Source organism: Fonsecaea nubica (assembly GCF_001646965.1).
Source record: "Fonsecaea nubica strain CBS 269.64 chromosome Unknown Scaff42, whole genome shotgun sequence".
NCBI classification, from domain to species: Eukaryota; Fungi; Ascomycota; class Eurotiomycetes; order Chaetothyriales; family Herpotrichiellaceae; genus Fonsecaea; species Fonsecaea nubica.
The window spans coordinates 20,099-40,330 of NW_019173715.1; the positions used below are offsets into that span (position 1 = coordinate 20,099).

A 20,232-nucleotide genomic window follows, 5' to 3' on the forward strand; every position below is an offset into this window, starting at 1 on the left:
AAAGAGAGTTGGAAAGGGGATAAAAGGGATCATCATTAGAGCAAATGTAACTCCTCGTCGACGAAAAATAGGGAAAAAGCGACAAGTTGAACTGACCCGAGCGTCTGGTGAGAAGAGCAAAGAAGAAACCGCGAAAAAAAGGTGAAAGCCAGTAGTTGCCCCATCTTATATCACGTGGTGGATATCATTCATCTCCGTGTCGAGCTGCCGCCGATCTAGAACGGTTACTGTCCTCTCAGTTCCACAGAATGACGGCGAGTAGAGCAGAATCCAGAAAAGTCGCCTGGTGTCCAGAGTTCCGAGCCAAGCGCTGGGTACCAACGCATAAGTGGACTTGCCGGGCGGGCTCCCGTTGGGACAAAGTAGGCGGAGTTGCTCAATGACAACACCGCTTGACGACACGAGAGACGCCAGGACGAAGCTCTTCGACGGAATGGCCAAGTCCTTTGGCTCGGAATAGAACACACCCACAAAGTCGTCAAGGTGCTTTACCATGGTCACGGTCCATTCCGCCGGTCTTCCCGACACCGCGGGCTCTAAGAATGGGAGGATAGAAGAGAGTGAAGGAAAGAATGGTTCTGTAGGAGGACGTTATGAGTTTTCAAATAAATATGTGTTGTGGAATGGGGACACGTACCATCGTTTTCGAGCATAACGGATAGTCTTACAAGTGAAATTTCCGTAGAAAGTACATGAGGAGAGACGCGTGTACGTAGCAAGGCGCGTGCCGTTTCCGCGGTTGTATTCAGGAGTGTCGTGAAGAAGTCCAACAATCGAGCTGATCTTGCCCTAACAATGGTCAGTATTTGGCCCGTCGACGTGCCTTCTGGGAACGGAGGGGGAAATTACATATTCAAGACCGTCTCCTGGACTTGGCGGCGCTCAACATCCATGACCTGCTTCAGTGGGCCTGCTCGAAGTCGGCATGGGCGCTCCGGTGTGAAAGTATAGGAGCGACTAAAGTCATGTAAAGCAATGTCGTGTAGAGATTGTGGGAGTCCAAAGCTGTCCCCTTTGATGTCGCCGTGGGAGATACCGAGCGCATGTAACACCGTCACCATTTTCAGCCGACTATTCAATACGCTGAGGTACCAACTTCCTTCAACGTCCGACAGGTCCATATTCACGAGCGCAAACTGTAGTTCATCGAGGTATGGTCGAAATGCTTCAGGGACACTGGCCGATTGCAGCCGGCGGTCTTGAATCCCAGGGTGGAGAAGGTCCGTCACAACCCCTTGACGGCGACCAGATTCCCAAGGAATGTCAATTATGCCGTAATAATTTAAAAAGAAATGTCGTTGAGATTCTGGGCAGAATTTGCGTATTTGTTCATACGCTTTCATCTCCTGGAGGAAAGGGTTGTAGTCGTGCTTGATTTTCTCGAGACTCGGCTTGGGGTGAGGAAGCCGTGCTAATTGAGATACTGCATCCCCATCCGTATAAGGGTTGAACTGGAGAGATGGTTAAGAGAAAGGTACCCCTCGGTATTGAAAGAATACTCACTAATTTGGCGGCACAACTACCAAAGTGTCCTTGAATGAGCCATACTTGAGCGGGTGCCCCGGGTAGAGGCTGGTCTAGGGGTTGGACAGAGAGCAGCGTGGTGCTTGGGAATTGCAATGGCGTTTGCCCTATATCACATGTCCACCTTCTTGGCCCCCCGAGTATCGCCTCGGTATCAGCAAAGTATTCCTCTTCCCATGACTGCGGGTGGTGATGTGCCGAAAGCTGCCTCTTGGAGGGGGTAAATGATACAGAGGCCGAAAGCTTTCTCTTTTGTTGAACTGAGAGCAGCATTGGGGGGATTGTATGGAGGTCAGAGGGGTAGAGCTGGGCATCGTATATCCGTACATATATACCTGTTATACATACGGAGAAATGAGATAAAGGGGGTCAAGGGGTACAAAGGGTTGTTCCAAACCTTCACGCGCCTCTTCGGATGTCAGCGTGTTTTACAAATTGACACAGCTGTGAACAAACTTTGATCTGTTTAGCAAAGTGTACTCGGGAAGCAAGGGGAAGTAGGGGGTTGGTTGCATTTACGAGTCCATATAATGCACCGTAGTACCCGAGGCCGGAGTCGGGGCGAGCACTAATCGCTCTTGCGCAGCTCGCGCTTTGTTGCCGTTTTACTTGGCACTCGGAATTAGCGACACAACGCCTTGAGAAGTCCGCAAGTAAAGTACCGATCGGGGTATACGCACAATATATTACAGATACTACACTCACAAACGCGGGAACGCGTATGCGAATGGAGATCAAAGGGACGTCCCTTCCCACCTGGAGCTGTTGCGAACGCTGCTATAGTAGATATTCCCCTATCAAATTCCACATTTCGAGTACTATGGCTGGCCTTCCCCAAGGACCGCAGAGCGGTCACACACACTCCAACGTCTGAGACCTTTCAAACCATACTTGTTCCTTTCCCAAGATGTCCGTAACTCCCAAAAAAAGACAAGAAATCATACCAAGCCATCCCAGTATTGAGGTTCAGGCAAGCTTCCGTCAATGGCCGCTCCCACCGGCCTTGCCGAAAACGCCCATGCTTCATCAGGTATCGTTATTAGTACAACACAGCCAAAGATAACGCCCCGAACAAGACCAAAGTATTCCCCCTCAATTTCCCGTCCATCAAAAAGCGGCAGTTTCATCCTTCGTCAAACAATCGGAACTATCGTCGTGGTCTCACGCTGCCGAGCAAAAGAGGTCGTGCGATCCCAAAGGAAACAAGGTCCTTCACACTTCCATAGGGCCCACCACCTCTTCACTCACCCCCCTCGCCGTGCTTTTGCTCTGGCTTCTCAAACTTCGTACCTCTTCATCGCTGAGCAGGTAATTGTCATGCTCGTCGACGACCGGCCTCGTTGGGGGCGGGAAGTAATCATCGTCGGATTGGGAATCATTGTCCTTCAATGGCTGTTTGCTCACGGAGACAGGAGCCGCTATGGGCCCATCGTCCTTCTCAACCGACGTCACCGCCATGTCCACATCTTCTTCAACTCGATCGTCGTGCTCAGCAATTTCGACATCATCTCGATCACCAAGCCAGTATTTTGCTCGTTTGTGTGCGCCGAGGTCGGGAGTAATCCAGCCATCCACCTCCTCATCGGCGAAACGCTTAGACTTGACGGGGGTCCGCAACGCATCGATGGTCGGGACTGCCAACACACTGATGCCTCGCAAATATAGGTAACAAACGCGCTTCCTCGCTTTGTTGAAGAAGAAATAGTTCATCGACCAGATGGAACCTTCATCATCATCCTCAAAGGGATCAAAATCCTCTGGGGCATAGCGGTACACGGCGCAGTCGCGCAGACTCATCTGTTGGTCAATCAGCCTCCACATTGCCGGACCCCATTGTGGTTGAGTGGACGGAGGACCGGCGGAGTCTCTCAGGTAGGAATTGACGGGCCGTGAACGAAGATTATACATGGTCGTGTCGACCGTGTTCATGACGTGCCGGAGACTCTTCTCTCGTTTGAAATCCGTGGGGCGCAGGACGTGCGAGAAGTCGTAGTGGGGGTGACTGGCATTCAGTGTGGCGATGAGGTACGCATAGGTCCTCCGCGAGCTGATCATCCCTAGATTCCCAAAGGGGCTGCTTCGGCTCAGATTCAGGCTTGACGCAGCCACATGCGCCTGGGGTGGGGAAAGCGACTGGGAGAATTGGAGATTCGACTTGTATTGTGCTTCGAGGCCATTTTCAATGTTCTTGTAAAGTTTCTTGTCTCCTCCTGCTGCCTTGGTAGTGTACAGGTCACAACCGCCTACGACGTGGAGATCGGGGGTGGTAAAGTTGAGCGCGGAGGTGACCGTGTCAAGGTCGCGATTCGGCATAAACTGAACTCATGCGTTAGAACCAGTCAAAGTCCGAGGACGGCTAAAAACGAGTCTACTTACCTTCATTGTGCTGGTGTATGGGGGGTGGAGTCAGACTAGGCGCATCGCACTCCGCGTGCGTAGAACAGGGAATATCGCAGTTGCAACACTGGGCAATCGGTTCGCGGTGCTCGCTGGGCGCTTCGTGCCAATTGCTGGATTCGCAGCTCCGACGCAAAGGATGAAGTCTGAAGAGGATGGTTGACCTGAGCGGGCTATGCGATCGCGAACAAAGAGATAACCAGGGCTGGCTGCAGAGGCAGCTCTCGGCGATTCGGATAGCTAGACGATGGACGCCTAGCAGGTCGCAAGATAGGGACGAGATTCCATGATGCGGTGCTGTGTGTTGATGGATGAAGAGATGGCGGGGAGGTTGAGCAGGATGAGGTTGTAAGATAGAACGATGTTGCGAAGCCGGGCGGAGAAACGAAACGGGGGCGGTGCAGTCACGTGCACCCCGCAAAAGAGCCAATAGGCGGGTCCCGCCTCGCACATGCGCCGCAACGGACGACGACAATGGATTTCGGACTTTGCACCCACGGCAAGCCCAATCACATCAAGAACTGGACGAAGACAATGAGGTCAAGAGCGGCTTGGAGGTGGAAGAGCTGAGAGGGACCGCGCGAATCGCCACAACATGGTGACTCAGGGCTGACTGTCTGCGTTAGCCAGCCGAGCAGGGACGGTGTAGCTTAACTCTGGGCATGTTTCGATTGTCTTATAGCCTGATTCGTCGTGTAGTTTACATGACATGTTTCGGCCGCTCCGTGCGGTCGAAGCAGAGACCTTGTTTGCAAGGTCCATGTGTCCTTCCCTGGGTATCTCCCTGAACGCCAACTCATAACCCCTGGGATAGACCCAGGGCATCGCGACAGTTCCCGATCAAATCATTCCGCCTCTCTTCAGCGCCTCCTCGGTGATCTGTGTAATAACGAGCTCGTCAATCATGGCGTCCTTTCATGACGTGGTCTGATGATTTGGAAAAGGGTCAGGTGCAAATGTCCGCACCTCACAGGAGATCAGCACCCGAAGACATGCCACCGAACAGCACAGTGGCCGTCGGCATCATGTTCTACATGATTTTTGTGACTTCCTCTTCGACCTGATTCGACAGAAGACACAGGGAATTAGCCTCAACCACTACAACAGGAACCCGAGATGCGAGCGTAGCGCCGCAGACGGAAAGGCGCAGATAGGGTGTTGCTGCTGCAAAAAATGATGGTCTCGTGCGATAGGTCCTCCCGCACAGTATGTGGCACTCCTCACAAGGGGGTATATTCGAGGAAATATCAACGCGACTCACCTCCATATCTTCAAGACTATCCTCCTGACTGATGCACCTCAGCACATTTTTCTTGCTGCTTTCCTGCATCTCTCCAGCCAGGAGGAGTTCGTCCAGAATAAAGTAGGCCTTTTGGAAGTTGAAAATTATGTCCAGTTCACACACGTTTCCATAGTATTTATCCATCTGTTCGACGTAGCGGTGAACGATCTCGAGGGTAATCAACTCGTTGTCCGTGGAGTCACAACCGGCGATGAAGAAGAGGGACGCATAGCGGCGATAGACAATTTTTGTGTCTGCAACGACGGGGCATGGTGGTCAGCCTGAGACCGAGGAGAGGAAGGGAACGGAAAATGAAGCAGACAGGTTCAGGAACGGGAAATCCGCACCCTTGTACTCGAGGAAATTGCACATTCGAGTCCGTCGAGCCAGAACCAGCTGAGAGACGTCCTTGATAATTTTCGCCTTATCTTTCGGGGAGAGGGTGGTGAACCATTTTGCCAGTCTCTGAAAGGCGTCGACGGGATTGAAGTCAGCGAAACGAACCTAGGTGGGTGACTACTCAGAGCATGGATGTCGGCCGTACCACTTTGCCCTGACGGGAGAGCAGGATGAGATATCTACCATGCGTCAGTATACCTGGTACTCCCACAGAGTGAGAGTCTCGGGACCTCACTTGATTGCCATCTTGCCTATCCGCAGGTCACAAGCAAGGCCACAGGATGGTAGAAAAAAGGACCAAGAACCGGTTGGCGGGAAAATTCACCGCCAACAATGGAACGGCACGTGCGGCAAATCGAGCCACCTTGACGCTGCGTTTCTTGGCATATCACGTGATGGACTCGTCCCATAACTTCTCACAAGCTCTGCAGCCTTTGCAGAATGGACACCATTGGATCTACAGAGGCACCCAAAAGCAAAAGGTGGATGCCATCCGTCAAATTTTAGCAGGGAATGAGTCGAAAGCAACCATCACGAGGCTCTCATAGCGGAGAATCACTTCATTAGCGGCACATTCGACCAAGGCTTTTTCATACAGATACTTTTCCTTGCATCTACAAGTCCAAGATGAGGCTGTCTTCTCTCGTTTCCTCTCACCACATTCAAAGGCGAAGACTCAACAACCTGGTGAGTACTCCGAGGTAGAAAACTTAGATGTAGCCTTTCAGAATTGCACTCTCAGCATTCAAAATGGAGGATCCGGCAGCTCCCAGGATTGTGTTGTGGCTCAGGGCGACAAACTGAATGTCAAAGATGCCGCTTTCGTCTTCCCTGATTCTGCCTACGCTGCACGCATATCCCCTTTCTGTCTCAATGTCAAGGCGAGGTTGCGGTCGATCGGCCTCATCCAAAACGACAATGGCCTGTTTCGGGGCCGAGGGACATCCGAGGAGTTGCACCTCCGAACTGTACTCTTTCATTGCGTCGCGGACCTGGCTCACGGACGGAGGGGGTCGGTTTGCGAATCGTAACGACACACACACTGTATGGCCGTTAAGCACCGGGACACGGTTGCAGGCGACGGAAACCCGGAGAGGTTGGTCGACAAATGCCGACAGGTCCGCACTCAAACTGCCCAAAATCTTGCGAGCTTCAGCTGGAACCTTGGGCTCCTCGCCTGGGATGTAGGGAACGATATTGTCAATGATGTCCATGCCTGAGGCGGTCAGCTGTGAATGAGTGAAACTAGATAACCAGCCCTTGTGCGATTCATGGGCGGCAAGGCTTATTGATCCACTTACTGCTAACGCCAGGATATCCCGCTCCCGAGACTGCCTGCATAGTCACCATGCTCACTGTGTCGATAGGTCCGAACTTTTGAATGAGAGCCGCGGCGGGGACAACGAGTCCGATGACGGCACAGTTTGAATTGCACACAAGAAGGCCTTTGTCTAGTTGGTAATGCCGACGCTGTGTTGGGATCGTCTCGATATGTCCTGGGTTGACCAGCGGAACAATCAGCGGAACCTGAGGGGCCAATCGGAAGTTTTTGGCATTTGAAAAGACGGCGAAGTTTGATTTGAGAAAGGCCATTTCAACGTCACCAGCCACATCAGCATTCAGGCCGGAGAAGATGATGTCGCAATCTGGATATTCGGCAGGAACGCAGCGTCGGACGGTCATACTGGCGACGTGTGCGGGCATTGGGGTCGACTGTTTCCAACGCACGGCATCAGAGTATTTTTGACCAGCCGACTTCTCCGAAGCTCCTACAGCTACCAGTTCTAGCAGCGGATGTTGAGCGAGCAGGAGAATGAACCGCGTCCCCACCGCTCCAGTCGCCCCCAAGACACCTAGGAAGTGTTAGTCGTCCACTGTCTTTGGCAGTGACTAGTGTAATGGTACTTCATACCGCATCTCTTCTTCGAAGACATTGCTGTAATCCCGTGCGGTTCTCAATGCTGACTCTGTTTGATTTTTGGGGCTGAGAAAAGAAAATCTTCCGAGATCAGCCGGGTGGCTCCAACCGGCAGTCCGCAATAACGCGCTGTGCTTGAGTCAACAGGGATCGGCAGAGTCGGGTTGTATCACCCAACAAAACCCTCTTTGCAACAAGAGCGACGTTGAAGAGAGAAGGGAGTGTTATCGAGTTGCCTCCTCCATTGATAAGAAGATTGTTCATAATGTGTCATACCTCTGTAGGGCCGAAAGAAGACTAGCGTTGGCGCTAACTCAGGTGGAAGGTTGACCGAGAACAACCCCAATCCCCCGACTGGCACGTGATGGGTTACACGAACAAGACTGCACTGAGTAACTCAGTTATCAGTAGATACAAAGCAGAATCTATAAGTTGCACAGGTGGTTATGGAGAGAAGCGCTCCACGGACTTGACAAGTTATTAGACTGGGTATGGGGTGAAATTTTTCGGGTACGTGTTGGGGCCTGAAGGAACATATTCACGGAAATCGGGCCAGTCAACCTGAATTTGACCCCTATATAAGGTCTACATATGGCTTCCAGGACGAAAAGTGGAAGGCCAAGGCTCCCTGACTCACCCATCATGCCAGGCACTTGTAGACCACCTCATTGTCTCGGACGCAACCTTCCGGTGTGCTTGTTAGGAAGGACCTTCCGCGTAGGCTTGGTTTGCCTCCGACTCTGTCCACCCTTTAGTCCTTGCTCTGAACCTGCACTGGAATGCTCAGGAGTAGCACATTTCGCCCTCTTGGCGGCGGGTTCATCGACAGAAGCATCAAATTCATCTTCTTGGATACTTTGCAGAGACGTACAACTGTCTGCCAAGGTGGTTGACGGACTATCCACAGGTGCGCTTCGGGCTATCTGATTTGCGTGAGCGATGAATTCATCTCGCACTGTTTTAGCCCGATCTCGGAGGTTGCGGAAACTAGTGACTCCTGTTCTGAAAGTCTCGATGCTGTCGGACAATTCGTACCCACGAAGTTGTGTCATATGATACTCAACGGGTTCTCCAGGGGCTCTAGGCGCTGTTAGATGGTGACTGTATAGTCTCAGTACGGCCCCTCCTTGAAGGTAAACGGCTGAGTAGCTGTACGCGTTGCCATCGTATTTGATTTCGTCCGATTGGTAATTCTGAAGACTGTGCATCGCCCTGGCGCCGACCGCCCCGTCATGACGGGCTTGCCGCCTTGCTACATCGGCACGACCACTCTCGCCTTTAACCCCCAAGAAAAAGTTCGGTGCCGCGGGTAGTGATGTATCGTTGGATGGGACAATGCGTCCTCCGAGATCGTGGCGGATCTTCAGATTGATTTGCCGGGGGAAGGCGCCGTCATACAGGTCTGGCTTGGGTCTGGGTAGCTCTTCGGCGAGCGGCTCTAGGTGGCTAAATACGCGCTCCGCTGCGTTATAATGGTCTTTCCTCGGTTTACCGGCAATGATGGACATAACCTGAGCCCGTGTAGTTGCTTCATCGCTCACTAAGTCACAAAGATCTTGGAAGTCTGCGAAATCCTTGTCACTGAAGCGTTGAGGAGACAAGGAAGGCCGGCGCTTGGCCATGTCTGCTCTGATATCTCCCACATTGTTGGGTTGTATAGTTCGACTAGGTTGGTTGATACCAGCGTCGATCAGGGCCTGTCCGAAATTGGAATCGTGGACAGTCATCGGCTTGCAGGTTGTACCTTTGTCGGTAGATGCGTGCGGACGCTTTCGCTTGGTATTGCGTCGGGTCGTTGTGTCGTCCTGGTCAGCTAGACTTGCATACTACACGAGGCCACTGTTAATATCGGACTGGCAATAGATGGACAAGCGGAACTCACTCCTCGGATATGGGTTAAATCAGGTCCGCCGCGTAGTGCAAAACGCACCACGCTCTTGGTCCTAGGCCTTGAAATGTCAACGTTGAGTTGGGGCGTTAGCACTGGTACTCCGGCCCTCAACCTTCTGGAGTCGAATTCTCTCAATGCTGCTCCACTTAGATGGACCTTGGACAGCCGATTCCAGAAACCCGTAGTAGGCCACTGGTATTCTTCGGCTTCTGATGTGCGTTTCTTTCGCCGCAGCGAGGAAGGGGAGTCTTCAGCTTTTCGAGGAGATCTGAGAGTATTTCGCCGCCGATTCTTTGCAGGAAGGCTTCCATTGGGGACAAGCATGGTGTGTTGAAGGGCAGCGGTTGAGGAAGCTGGTGAAGAAAGGTAGGCAGCTACGGCCAGATTGATTTGTTTGTCTTCAGTTCTGAAGTTAGCCGTGGAATGTACAACAGTCCTTCCAAGGCTTCGTTGGTAACCGGGGAGGCCAAGGGAGGCCAAATATGTATCGTCTCCGCAGGAGGGCATGTTAGCCGAGCGAGCCACCCAGTCATCCCTTGTTGATGTCCTTTGATGTCCCACGGTGTCCTTACAGTATAATTTCTTCTGGTAGCACCCTCCGATGGATACCGACCCATTCATCCAACACTTTCTCGAGATACACCTCGGTGGGAGGTATCAGATTTGTCGACGTATAGGATCAGGCTCGTTTGGAAAGGTATACATGGGTACGATTGTCCTCCGAGCCACGATAAAACATCTGATCATGACTGATTCACACAGGGTGCGACGTCCCCAAGGGCAATGTGGTGGCTATTAAACTTGAGCACTGTTCGATCGATCCATCGCTTCTCAAGCAAGAGATTGAAATCTATAAGCAGCTGGGGGCAAAACGTGGCATCCCTCGGTTACTCTGGCACGGCTCCCACGGTGAATTCCAGGCGATTGTGTTCGACCTTCTGGGACCTAACCTAGAGGATCTCTTTCAATACTGCGACAAGAAATTCTCACTCAAGACAACATTGATGCTGATGGACCAACTGATCCGGCGGATTGAAAGCCTCCATGCGGTTGGATACCTCCATCGCGACATCAAGCCCGAAAACTTCCTATTGGGCACTGGCAATCAGGGTAACGTAGTATACATGACTGACTTTGGAATTGCGACCCCTCAAAGTGACTCGCCCTCCCAAATCACCAGTCAGAAGCCGGGAAGTCACCCCGAGATCGTCTTGGTAGGCACGTGCAACTACGCCAGCATCAATGGCCATTTGAATGTCGGTAAGTGCGGTGAAGCATTCCGGTACGGGGTTCGACAAGCTAATACTAGTCGCTTTGTGCAGCTCCAGCGTGGCGTGATGACCTTGAGTCACTAGGGTACATGGCCTTGTATTTCCTTCACGGCTCTCTTCCCTGGCAAGGTCTGCAAGCACCCAACCGGAAGGAAAAGCATAGGCTTGTCTACGAACGGAAAAAGGCGATTGCGGTGGCGGAACTATGCCATGGCCTCCCCACCGAGTTTGCGACATACATGAGCTACATTCGTGGACTAGAGGACCAGGAGAAGCCCGACTACAAGTACCTCGGACGATTGTTTGGTCGACTCTTTGGCAAATCAGGCTTCAAGTATGATAATGTGTTCGACTGGACGATTCGGGAGTTTGAGAGGCTCTCCACTGTGGTTTAGGGACATTTCGTCATGTCCACTTTCGTAAGCGGATACATGGTCGAGCGGGAATGGAAGCAGGCGAGATTTTCTAGCCGTGTACTAATTGACTAGCAAGACTAGTTACCAATCAACCAATCCAAACGCTACACGGCGCTAACGGCTGCTACTCAAACTGCCGGTCAGCGTTGCTCAACCAAAAGCACCCAAGGTGGCGCCGTTGTGGGGGTTTGGCGCCCGAAATCGCGGGGAAGCCCGAATCCGAGGCTTGTTTCAATGTCTTTATCAATTTCATCCAAAAACTCTCCGACTCTCCACACCTTCTTCTCTCCTCCCTCCATCACTCCACCCCCCTTCTCCCTTCTGCTTCTTGTCCTTAGCCATACACTCCCCGAACAGCAATGAATGACTTGCCCCATACCCGCTCGGCAAAACCGTGGGCCGGCGGACGGATTCTCACCCCCGCACAGCGCGAAAGAAAGAGAGCTGCCAACCGAGCTTCGCACCGCAACAGACGATACCAAGCTGCTGCCCGCACCGCCAGCCTCGAGTCCCAAATCGAGCTTCTAAAGGCCGAGATCGAGGTGCTCAGGCGGCGAGAGGGGCCCGAGGCACAAGATTGCCTTACGAGTCCCTGCTCGCCCCTTCATCCTCCTTCGGGTCAGCCAGCTTCTCAGCTCCATGATCCGCTCGCCGTCATTGCCTCGTCTCCCATTGAACTTGCCGACCTGGACCTACGGCCTTCGGTCGACTTTGCAAATGCCGACTCGGGCGGCATCCGATGGCGAAGCATCCATGGTGGTGGCGACCACCACAACTACCACGGAACCGAGCAATTAACGCCTCCTCCAACCTCGGCGACGAGCTGTCAAGAGATCTTCAACCTTGTCATCTCCCAAGCGCGCCGACTGTCAGCGTTTCAAGTGTCGACAGACGACACCCTGAACCAAGACATGTTGGTGCGGGCCCTCGTCAACGGATGGCCTGATGTCCTGATGCAGTACGGCGGGGCGGGCGCCCTGTGCCCTCTGTGGAGCCTTCTGCACTACCTCGACCGACGCATCTTCTGCAAGAGCGGGTTCATGACGCGATTGTGCACGCTGCGCATGACACACGCCATGCTACTGTGCTTCGTGGGCGCCCGCTCCTTTCGGGACCTGCCGGCGTGGTACCGGCCGCGCCCCTCGCAGCACACCATCCGGCACGCCCTCGCGGTCGACGTGCTCCCCTGGCCCGGCGTGCGGGAGCGGGCCGTCCACGCCCAAGGGCTGACCCGCCAGAACCAGTTCTGGACGGACCTCGTCCACCGCTTCCGCTTCCACTGGCCGTACCACCCGACCGAGGCGGTCCAGCTCGACGCGGACACGGGCCTCTTTGCGCTCTCCGGCCTCTTTCTGAACCAGGTGCACAACATCGACATGTGGAAGGTCGACCTGAGGTTCTTCGACTTCTTCCCGGACCTGTACGACGACATCATGCCCTCGCTCGACGGCATCGAGAGGCCCCTCTCCTCCTGCATCCTCCCGCCCTGCACCATCGGACCGACCCTCCACGTGTCGACCTCGACCCCCGTGGTGCAGATGGTGGGCGGTTTCGCCGCGCTCGACAGAGATCACATCCCCGCGCTACCGTTGCCAGAGGCTTCAAGCGACGATGTGCCGTCAGAGCCCAAGGAGAGACAACACGCTTCACTGGCCATGTTGACGCCCTTGACGCAACAGCAACAGCAACAGCAACTATTATCACTTCAACAAGACGATCTAGAAAGACGAGGCGAAACAAGAGTCAGATGGGGGCTACTCCGTCCATCCTGATCCATATATATATATATATATGTATGTATATCAAGCGCGCGCGCCCACGAGAGAGGGAAGAGCAAGAGGCGGGGACATAGGTTATGAGACAGGTCATAAAATTCCACGGGTCAATACCACCCCGGCTACTACGCTACACGGAGAGAAGGGAGAAAGCCGTCAAACAGACCATGATCATGGATGGGCAAAGTCACATCAAGGTGACTCGGTCCGGATAGGGTACACCTCCCTCCACGATTCGAGCGATGATCACCCACGGAGCGAGTGAGGTTCCCATGCGAGGAGATGTCGAGTATGTGTGCCTGCCCGGGCAGGGGAGGATGATCATGCGCTGTCGCGGCGAGGTTGGTTATCGGATCGTTTAGTTCTTGGTGGTTGATATAGACGCCCAGGACGGCGGTGATCACGTGAGGAACAGACGGTGTCATTGGGAACAAAAACCGTTTGACCGAAGAAACCAGAGGAGCCAGCGAGCTAGCGAGCGAGGCTTGACCAAGAAGGGAGGCAACGCTGGAGATTGAGCATGGGATTACCGATGTGACTCGTGTCTGTCTGTCTGTCTTGTCTATTCTCTGCTGGACTCTGCTGGGTTGTGCCAGTCTATTAATGAGGCACGACCCTGTATCATCCTTGACTATCTGGCTTCTCGGTCCCATACCTCCCACCTTGTAAAAGCATGAATGGAACCTCAATCGGAAACAGATACACCTGTCATGCTTCTCTATTCTATATCACAAATGTCACAAGCGCCTGCGCCTATCTTGCCCCCTTGGTCGTCGTTGGCGGAGCTGTGTTGTTGGCCACACCCCGCTTCCTCTCAATCTCCTCGATCCGTTCCTGCTCCGCCTTTGCCGCGAGCTCCCTCTTGCGCTTGTCGTCTCGTTCAACCTGATCGGGTCGCTTGATGGCAATATCCTTGGGACGGAAGTCGCTGAACAAGTACTTGAATATTTGCTCCACAATCCAACATCCCACAAAGTCAGCAACCATCAGAGTTGTCAGGGCCCACTTGAACTCGCTGGTGAACGGCACCAAACGTAACTTCTCGCTGAGCTCCGGCAAGAACTCGGTACTTCCCGCAAAGGCCACAAACGAGCACGCCAAAAGTCCCCAGTACATACCTCGGTTCTCCCGGATGCTTTCGCGAAAAGGCCGTCCTTGGTAATTGATTGCAAAGGTGGACACTTGTTGGATCAGTTGCATGAGATAGACGGCGCTGTTGAGCAACGAAGGTTCGAATTCGCCTTCGAGGTCGATCTCATCGGATGGCGGGACGATTGAATAGACAACGTTGGAAAGATAGATCAGAGTCGCGCAGTGGATTGCAAATTGCCCGAGTACCGATCCAAGGATATAGGCATTTAAGATGTTCGGCTGTGGTCGTTCTCGCGAAAGCGCTTCCACAGGTTTGGCCCGGGAGATAGAAAGGAAGCACACGGACATCAACATTCCGCTGATGGTCACCTGACCATCGCCGAACTTGATGCCTGCCAGGTAGATGACAGACAAGCTGTAGGCGCTGATCAAACAGTTGAGAGCGAGAATCTTGTACATCTGAATGGTCGCCACAAGGGTGCATCGACCCTGCCGGATGATGTTGGGGATTGCTATAACGTTGGCCAGCTTGCTGGTAAACGGAGCTGCAACGGAGGCATCACCCAGTTTGATTGTAGGTGGCTCGCCATCATCAAGTTCAGTTTCCATCATGCTAGAGGTAAACTTGTCCGCCCAGTTTGCCGCCTTCTGTTGTGCTTCTTGTTGGCGTCGTTGCTGGGGTGTCAAGTTGGCGTTCGACTGTTGGATTGCTTGAGCACCAGGTGAGGTGATGGTCTCCACAGTGCCATTCTCAGCGTCGCCATTCTCCAGATTGATACCTTTTTGCTCGGCGATTTTCTTGACTGCCTTTTCATGGTGAGGATTTCGCGGGCCAGGCGGATAGAGGTGTGCAATTCCGATGGGCACCGGCGGAGGCGGCTGATTGAATCTTTGCATCAGCTGCACTTGCTTTTCATATATCTCCTTCATTTTCGTGGTCCGGAAATGTTCACCGATCTTGTTGAGGGCGTCTTGGGAGCCATTGAGGAGAGCCACGCCAATGTGGGCCTGCTTCAGCGCGCCGACATCGTTCGTCCCGTCGCCACACATCAGCGTAGTGTAGCCTTGGTCTTTGAGACCGATCAAAATCTCTTCCTTCTGCTTCGGCGAGACTCGGGCGTAGACCCAGGTATGTCTCAGCAACGACATGAATGCTTTTTGGCCGCTGAATTTGGCAAGTGCATAACCAGTAACGCATAAGTCCTTGGTCTCAAGAATCTTCGGATCCAGATCGGCCGTGGGGTCAACAGGGATGATGGTTTTCTCGTCAACGCTGCGCCAGACGAGTTTGGTCCCCGAGTCATCGTGCTCCGGAGCATCCAGAATCAAACAGTCGCGGTCGACGATCTCGACCTCTCTGGCAACATGAACAGCGGTCAGCGGGTTGTCTCCGGTGATCATCACAACGCGGTGACTGCTCTCGTTCAGCATCTGAATGGCCCTGATCGCATCTTCCTTTAGGGGAGTCTGAAGAACCAAGAAACCCGCAAAGTGTAGATCACGCTCGACCTCTTCGCGTTTGAGATCATTGATGCGCTTCTGGCCTATCTCAGCCTCGGTCGAGAGGTATTTGTACCCAAGAGCTAGCACCCGGGCTCCGTTGCGTGTAAAGTACTTGAACGTCTCCTCATACTTTGGCGGTGTCTCAACGAGCATCTTTTGGATAGTTTCCGGAGCGCCTTTGACACCCACAAAAGTGCCCTTCGCCTTCCGACCAGAGTTGGGATCAGTCATCAGAACTGTAGCCACAGAACTCATACGCTTGAGAGCCGACGAGAATTGAAACCGTCGTTTGATTTGAACGACATGCGAGGCACCCGCTGTCGAGAATGGTTTGGGTTTCTTCGATTTGGGCGGAGGAGTGCTGATCAAAGTGTCGTTGTGGCCAAGGGTCCAGTTTAGAGCGTTGAGTGTGGCCTTTTCCATAGGATCACCGACAATGTCCCCTTCCTCCAGTTTGACCAAGGCGTGAGCGGTTGCCAAAACCAGTGTGGTATGAATGCCGCAGTCTGGGACCTTGGTGACTGAGGACTGCGCACCGTCCGCTTCGATTTGGGCACTCTTCTTCCCCAGGCCAAGACCGGCGATACCATCAACGACGAGATCCTCGCCGGTCAACGTCCCAGTCTTGTCGAAACAAGCGACGTCCACACGTCCGGCGTATGGGATTCGGAAGGGTTCTGTGCAGAAGATGGCAAATTTGCTGAGCGCTGCCAGGCTGGTGTTGACCGCTAAGGATAACTCCATAGGCAGTTCAGGCGGCACGACACTTGTGACGATCAGGATGCAGTCGAGCAGGAGCTTGGATCGCTTTCTGTTGTTCTTGACCCCTTCCTGCCACACATACCACGAGGCCGCAAGCGCAAAGATCAGAAGGAAGAGAATGAAGATCAGGGCCTCGGCGTTATTGGCAGAGACACGCTCTGTTGAGTAGATCATGGTCCGCACGAGACTTCCTTGACTGGTTTCGAACCCGGTCTTGAGCACAACCGCCATGGCACCATTGTCAGGTGGTGGAGGGACACCCGAGCGCAACTGCGGAACGGCTTCCGGTGCTTCCTCGCTGGCCGCGGGATGGGTTATCTGAAGGACCTTTGTACCTCCCCAGAGAAAAGCATTCTTATCCAATCCTTCTGGTTCGATTGTCGCGTCTGCGGGGCGTAGAAGAATTGACTCCTTGAGAAGTGGCGTGCTCTCTCCCGACAGCATAGCCTCGTTCACAATGGCAGTCCCTTCAATAAGAAGCATGTCGCAGGCAACTCCTGAATCTTCTTGTGTTCGCCCCACCGACACGAGATCGCCGGGTAGCAGTTTGTCGCTCTTGATCTCGACCCACTTGTTGACACGGTACACCCAGATATCATACGGCTTGATGCTCATTCCTCGAAACTCATTCAATGTCCGCTGTCTTTGCCAGACCACTGTGCTCTCAAAAGCTACAAGCATGAACAGCGTGAACAGCGAGTAGTACCAATAGTCATCGAGCAACCAGAGACCAACGCAAAATACTTGGAAAATGAAGAATGGCGCGACAGCATGCTCTTTCCACAGCTCCGTAAATGTTGGAACAGGTATGTCAAATGTATTGTCTCCATAATGTTTGTGGACCGTCTCAATCTCGGCGTCAGAGGTAAGACCCCGCGATAGTTGAAATTCTCGGAGGAAGGGCTTCTTCTCGGCATCAAGCGCATAGGATAGAGGTGCGAAGGTTCCCTTTTCTGGTGAGTAGAGAAATCGTCTCTTCTGAAAAAGGAACGAGGTTCTTCCGTCCGGCTCCCGCTCCAATTTGCAGATCGCTGATGCACCCGAGTTAACCACGGGAATGACCTTAATCAACTTGGCCTCCTCGACTTTTGTAGCTTTGGTCATGGTGAACACAGTCTTCAAGTGAACACTCCATTTTGTTGAGAGCCAAGTCAAAGATTGGAGTGTAACGATTGTTGCGACATAGACAAATGTCCATTCCGAGCCATCGATATAATCATCGTAAAGGTCCTCGTTTAGGTAGAATGCAAAGAAGATCGGCCATAGGATAGTGAAAGGCCATACGTAGGCTTTGAGGAAGACCGGCAAGGGGTTGTGGAGGCTCGCCGTTTGGATCTGGTCGTTATCCACGAGTTTCGATCTGGAATGCGTCAGTGGGGAGATGCGATCAGGAGAGCGGACTGTGATCTAGTACATACGATTTTTGCGCCATGGCGAGCATCAATCAAGAGCTCGACGGTGTAGAAGAATATGGCAGATGGCGTGTTGGCGGACAAAGACCTTGGACACAGTGTCCTATCAAAAAAAGTTGGCGGCATTCGAACAAGATGCGACGCTCCGCAGGCAACGTCGGAACCGGGACCTCATCACGTGATCATACGCCACTCAGCAAATGTTTGCTGTGTTTGCTTGGCATGTTTGCATATTTGTGATAATCCGCCCTGCTTGACTCATCCACCATCAGCCTTGAATCACCACGCCGAACCAACCTGACCAACTCGAATCTTCCGGATCATTCTCGTTTTACGACATCTTTCTTCATTTTGTCGAGTGCTGAAAGGACAACTTTGCCTGGTATATTGTGCGAGACGTGGTGCCACTCCCATTATTGGATTTCATCTCATCTCACGTGTCGCACCTTTCAAGAAATCTCACCGAACGACTTGGACAATCTCAGATACGACTCATCCTTCAGCCTTATGGCTGAGTCTGCGGAAGCAAGCATGAGCTTGCCGGAGCGTATAAAGGACAAGGTTGAAAACGCGATCCCAGACAAGAAGCCCAAGAAAGAAAAAGCGCCCAAGCAACCCAAACCGCCAAAGGAGGCAAAACCACCCACAGAGAAATCGGCAAAATCTGCAAAGCCCCCAAAGCCTGCAAATGCTGCGCCATCAGCACCGACCGACCCAGATGCCATGTTCAAAGAAGGCTGGCTGGCAGCGGTCCGAAAGGAACGACCAGCAGATGAACCAGTAGTCACACGTTTCCCCCCCGAGCCGAATGGCTATCTCCATATCGGGCACAGCAAAGCCATCGCGATCAATTTTGGATTCGCCAGATTCCACGGCGGGAAGTGTAATTTGCGGTACGACGACACAAACCCCGAAGCGGAAGAAGAAATCTACTTTACCGCCATTGAGGATATCGTGCGCTGGCTGGGCTTCAGCCCCGCTTTGATCACTTACTCCAGCGACTTCTTCGATCGGTTGTACGAGTTGGCCGAAAAGCTTATCACTCTGGACGGCGCGTATGTGTGCCACTGTACCGACGAGGAGCTCAAAGATCAGCGAGGCGGCACAGATCCGAAGAACAAACATGAAAGATACGCTTGCCCCCATCGCAGTCGACCCGTTGAAGAATCGCTGGCCGAATTTCGAGCCATGAGAGATGGCAAATACAAACCGAAAGAAGCCTTTTTGCGGATGAAACAGGATCTTTCGGACGGCAATCCTCAAATGTGGGACCTGGTTGCCTACCGCGTCCTCGAGAAGCCACATCATCGGACGGGCGACAAATGGAGAATCTACCCAACCTACGACTTTACCCACTGTCTGTGCGACAGTTTCGAGGGCATTACTCATTCGCTGTGCACAACTGAATTCATCCTGTCTCGCGTATCGTACGAGTGGCTCAACAACAAGGTCGATGTTCCTCACAAGCCAATGCAGAGAGAATATGGTCGCTTGAATGTTACGGGCACTGTCTTATCGAAACGAAAAATCAAAAAGCTAGTGGACGAGAAGATTGTCGCCGGCTGGGATGATCCCCGATTGTACACTCTCGTCGCGTTGCGGAGAAGAGGCGTTCCGCCTGGTGCAATCCTGTCATTTGTGAGCGAGCTCGGGGTTACAACGGCTACTATCAATATTCAAATCGTCCGGTTCGAACAGTCAATCCGCAAATATTTGGAAATGACAGTGCCTCGTCTCATGCTCGTACTCGATCCCGTTCCTGTCATCATTGATGACCTCCCTGACGATCACTACGAGGAGTTGGAAAATGCCTTTGGCCCGAAAGATGTCGACATGGGTTCTCACAAGCTACCCTTCACCAAGAAGGTCTATATCGAGCGTGATGACTTCAGAGAGGTGGACAGCAAAGACTTCTTCCGCATGGCACCCGGAAAACCAGTAGGTCTACTGAAGGTGCCTTATCCCGTCATTGCTACCAGCTTCAAGAAGGATGAGACCACCGGTCTAGTTACCGAGATACATGCCAAGTACGACAAACCGGCTGAAGGCGAGAAAGCCAAGAAGCCTAAGGCTTACATCCACTGGGTCGCTGATGCTCCAGGGCACGGTTCACCTATCAAGTGTGAAGTCCGCGTCTTCAACCCTCTTTTCAAATCAGACAATCCGGACGCGGTGGAGCCGAGTTTCATGGCAGACTTACGAGAAGACAGTCTCAAAGTGTATCCAAATGCTATGGCGGAAGTTGGATTGAAAGAGATCTGGGATCGAGCCCCGTGGCCAGAAGAAGCTGGAGAAAAGAAGGATAAATGCGGGTTTGAATCGGTCAGGTTCCAGGCAATGCGAACAGGATACTTCTGTATGGACAAGGACACGGATGAAGCTGCGGGGAAGATTGTGCTCAACAGAATCGTCAGTCTGAAGGAGGACGCTGGGAAGAGTGCATGATTGATGATGTATGACTGTAGTATGGGGAACGTAGGACTTTTCCAGGGACCTCGGCACACCTTGTGACAGATAGACTTGATGAATTAACGGTGCAGGAGGCTGGCTGGACGTGAAATGATGTGTAGGCGTTGAATTGCGAGGCTGA

General features: G+C 52.8%; 7 protein-coding genes across 7 annotated transcripts; 3 read left to right on the top strand and 4 right to left on the bottom strand.

Moving 5' to 3' along the window:
• Positions 1-165: 165 nt before the first annotated feature.
• AYO20_06548 (hypothetical protein) lies at positions 166-5,848 on the bottom strand (the record flags this gene model as incomplete). The annotated part of the gene is made up of 8 exons (XM_022644837.1): positions 166-536; positions 638-789; positions 850-1,451; positions 2,815-3,840; positions 5,183-5,457; positions 5,551-5,668; positions 5,748-5,781; positions 5,838-5,848. The coding sequence occupies 8 exons, from the start codon at positions 5,846-5,848 to the stop codon at positions 166-168; spliced, it is 2,589 nt and encodes an 862-aa protein (XP_022499105.1).
• Positions 5,849-6,312: 464 nt separating this feature from the next.
• On the bottom strand, positions 6,313-7,536 carry AYO20_06549 (aspartate-semialdehyde dehydrogenase; the record flags this gene model as incomplete). The annotated part of the gene is made up of 3 exons (XM_022644838.1): positions 6,313-6,818; positions 6,904-7,455; positions 7,515-7,536. The coding sequence occupies 3 exons, from the start codon at positions 7,534-7,536 to the stop codon at positions 6,313-6,315; spliced, it is 1,080 nt and encodes a 359-aa protein (XP_022499106.1).
• A 649-nt stretch (positions 7,537-8,185) lies between these two features.
• AYO20_06550 (hypothetical protein) lies at positions 8,186-9,735 on the bottom strand (the record flags this gene model as incomplete). Its single annotated transcript, XM_022644839.1, has 2 exons — positions 8,186-9,346; positions 9,403-9,735. The coding sequence occupies 2 exons, from the start codon at positions 9,733-9,735 to the stop codon at positions 8,186-8,188; spliced, it is 1,494 nt and encodes a 497-aa protein (XP_022499107.1).
• Positions 9,736-10,012: 277 nt separating this feature from the next.
• On the top strand, positions 10,013-11,077 carry AYO20_06551 (hypothetical protein; the record flags this gene model as incomplete). Its single annotated transcript, XM_022644840.1, has 3 exons — positions 10,013-10,118; positions 10,174-10,671; positions 10,734-11,077. 3 exons carry the CDS (start codon positions 10,013-10,015, stop codon positions 11,075-11,077), a joined length of 948 nt encoding a protein of 315 aa, XP_022499108.1.
• A 380-nt stretch (positions 11,078-11,457) lies between these two features.
• On the top strand, positions 11,458-12,870 carry AYO20_06552 (hypothetical protein; the record flags this gene model as incomplete). Its single annotated transcript, XM_022644841.1, has 1 exon — positions 11,458-12,870. One exon carries the CDS (start codon positions 11,458-11,460, stop codon positions 12,868-12,870), a length of 1,413 nt encoding a protein of 470 aa, XP_022499109.1.
• Positions 12,871-13,626: 756 nt separating this feature from the next.
• On the bottom strand, positions 13,627-17,662 carry AYO20_06553 (hypothetical protein; the record flags this gene model as incomplete). Its single annotated transcript, XM_022644842.1, has 2 exons — positions 13,627-17,590; positions 17,649-17,662. The coding sequence occupies 2 exons, from the start codon at positions 17,660-17,662 to the stop codon at positions 13,627-13,629; spliced, it is 3,978 nt and encodes a 1,325-aa protein (XP_022499110.1).
• A 511-nt stretch (positions 17,663-18,173) lies between these two features.
• AYO20_06554 (hypothetical protein) lies at positions 18,174-20,087 on the top strand (the record flags this gene model as incomplete). Its single annotated transcript, XM_022644843.1, has 1 exon — positions 18,174-20,087. One exon carries the CDS (start codon positions 18,174-18,176, stop codon positions 20,085-20,087), a length of 1,914 nt encoding a protein of 637 aa, XP_022499111.1.
• Positions 20,088-20,232: the final 145 nt, after the last annotated feature.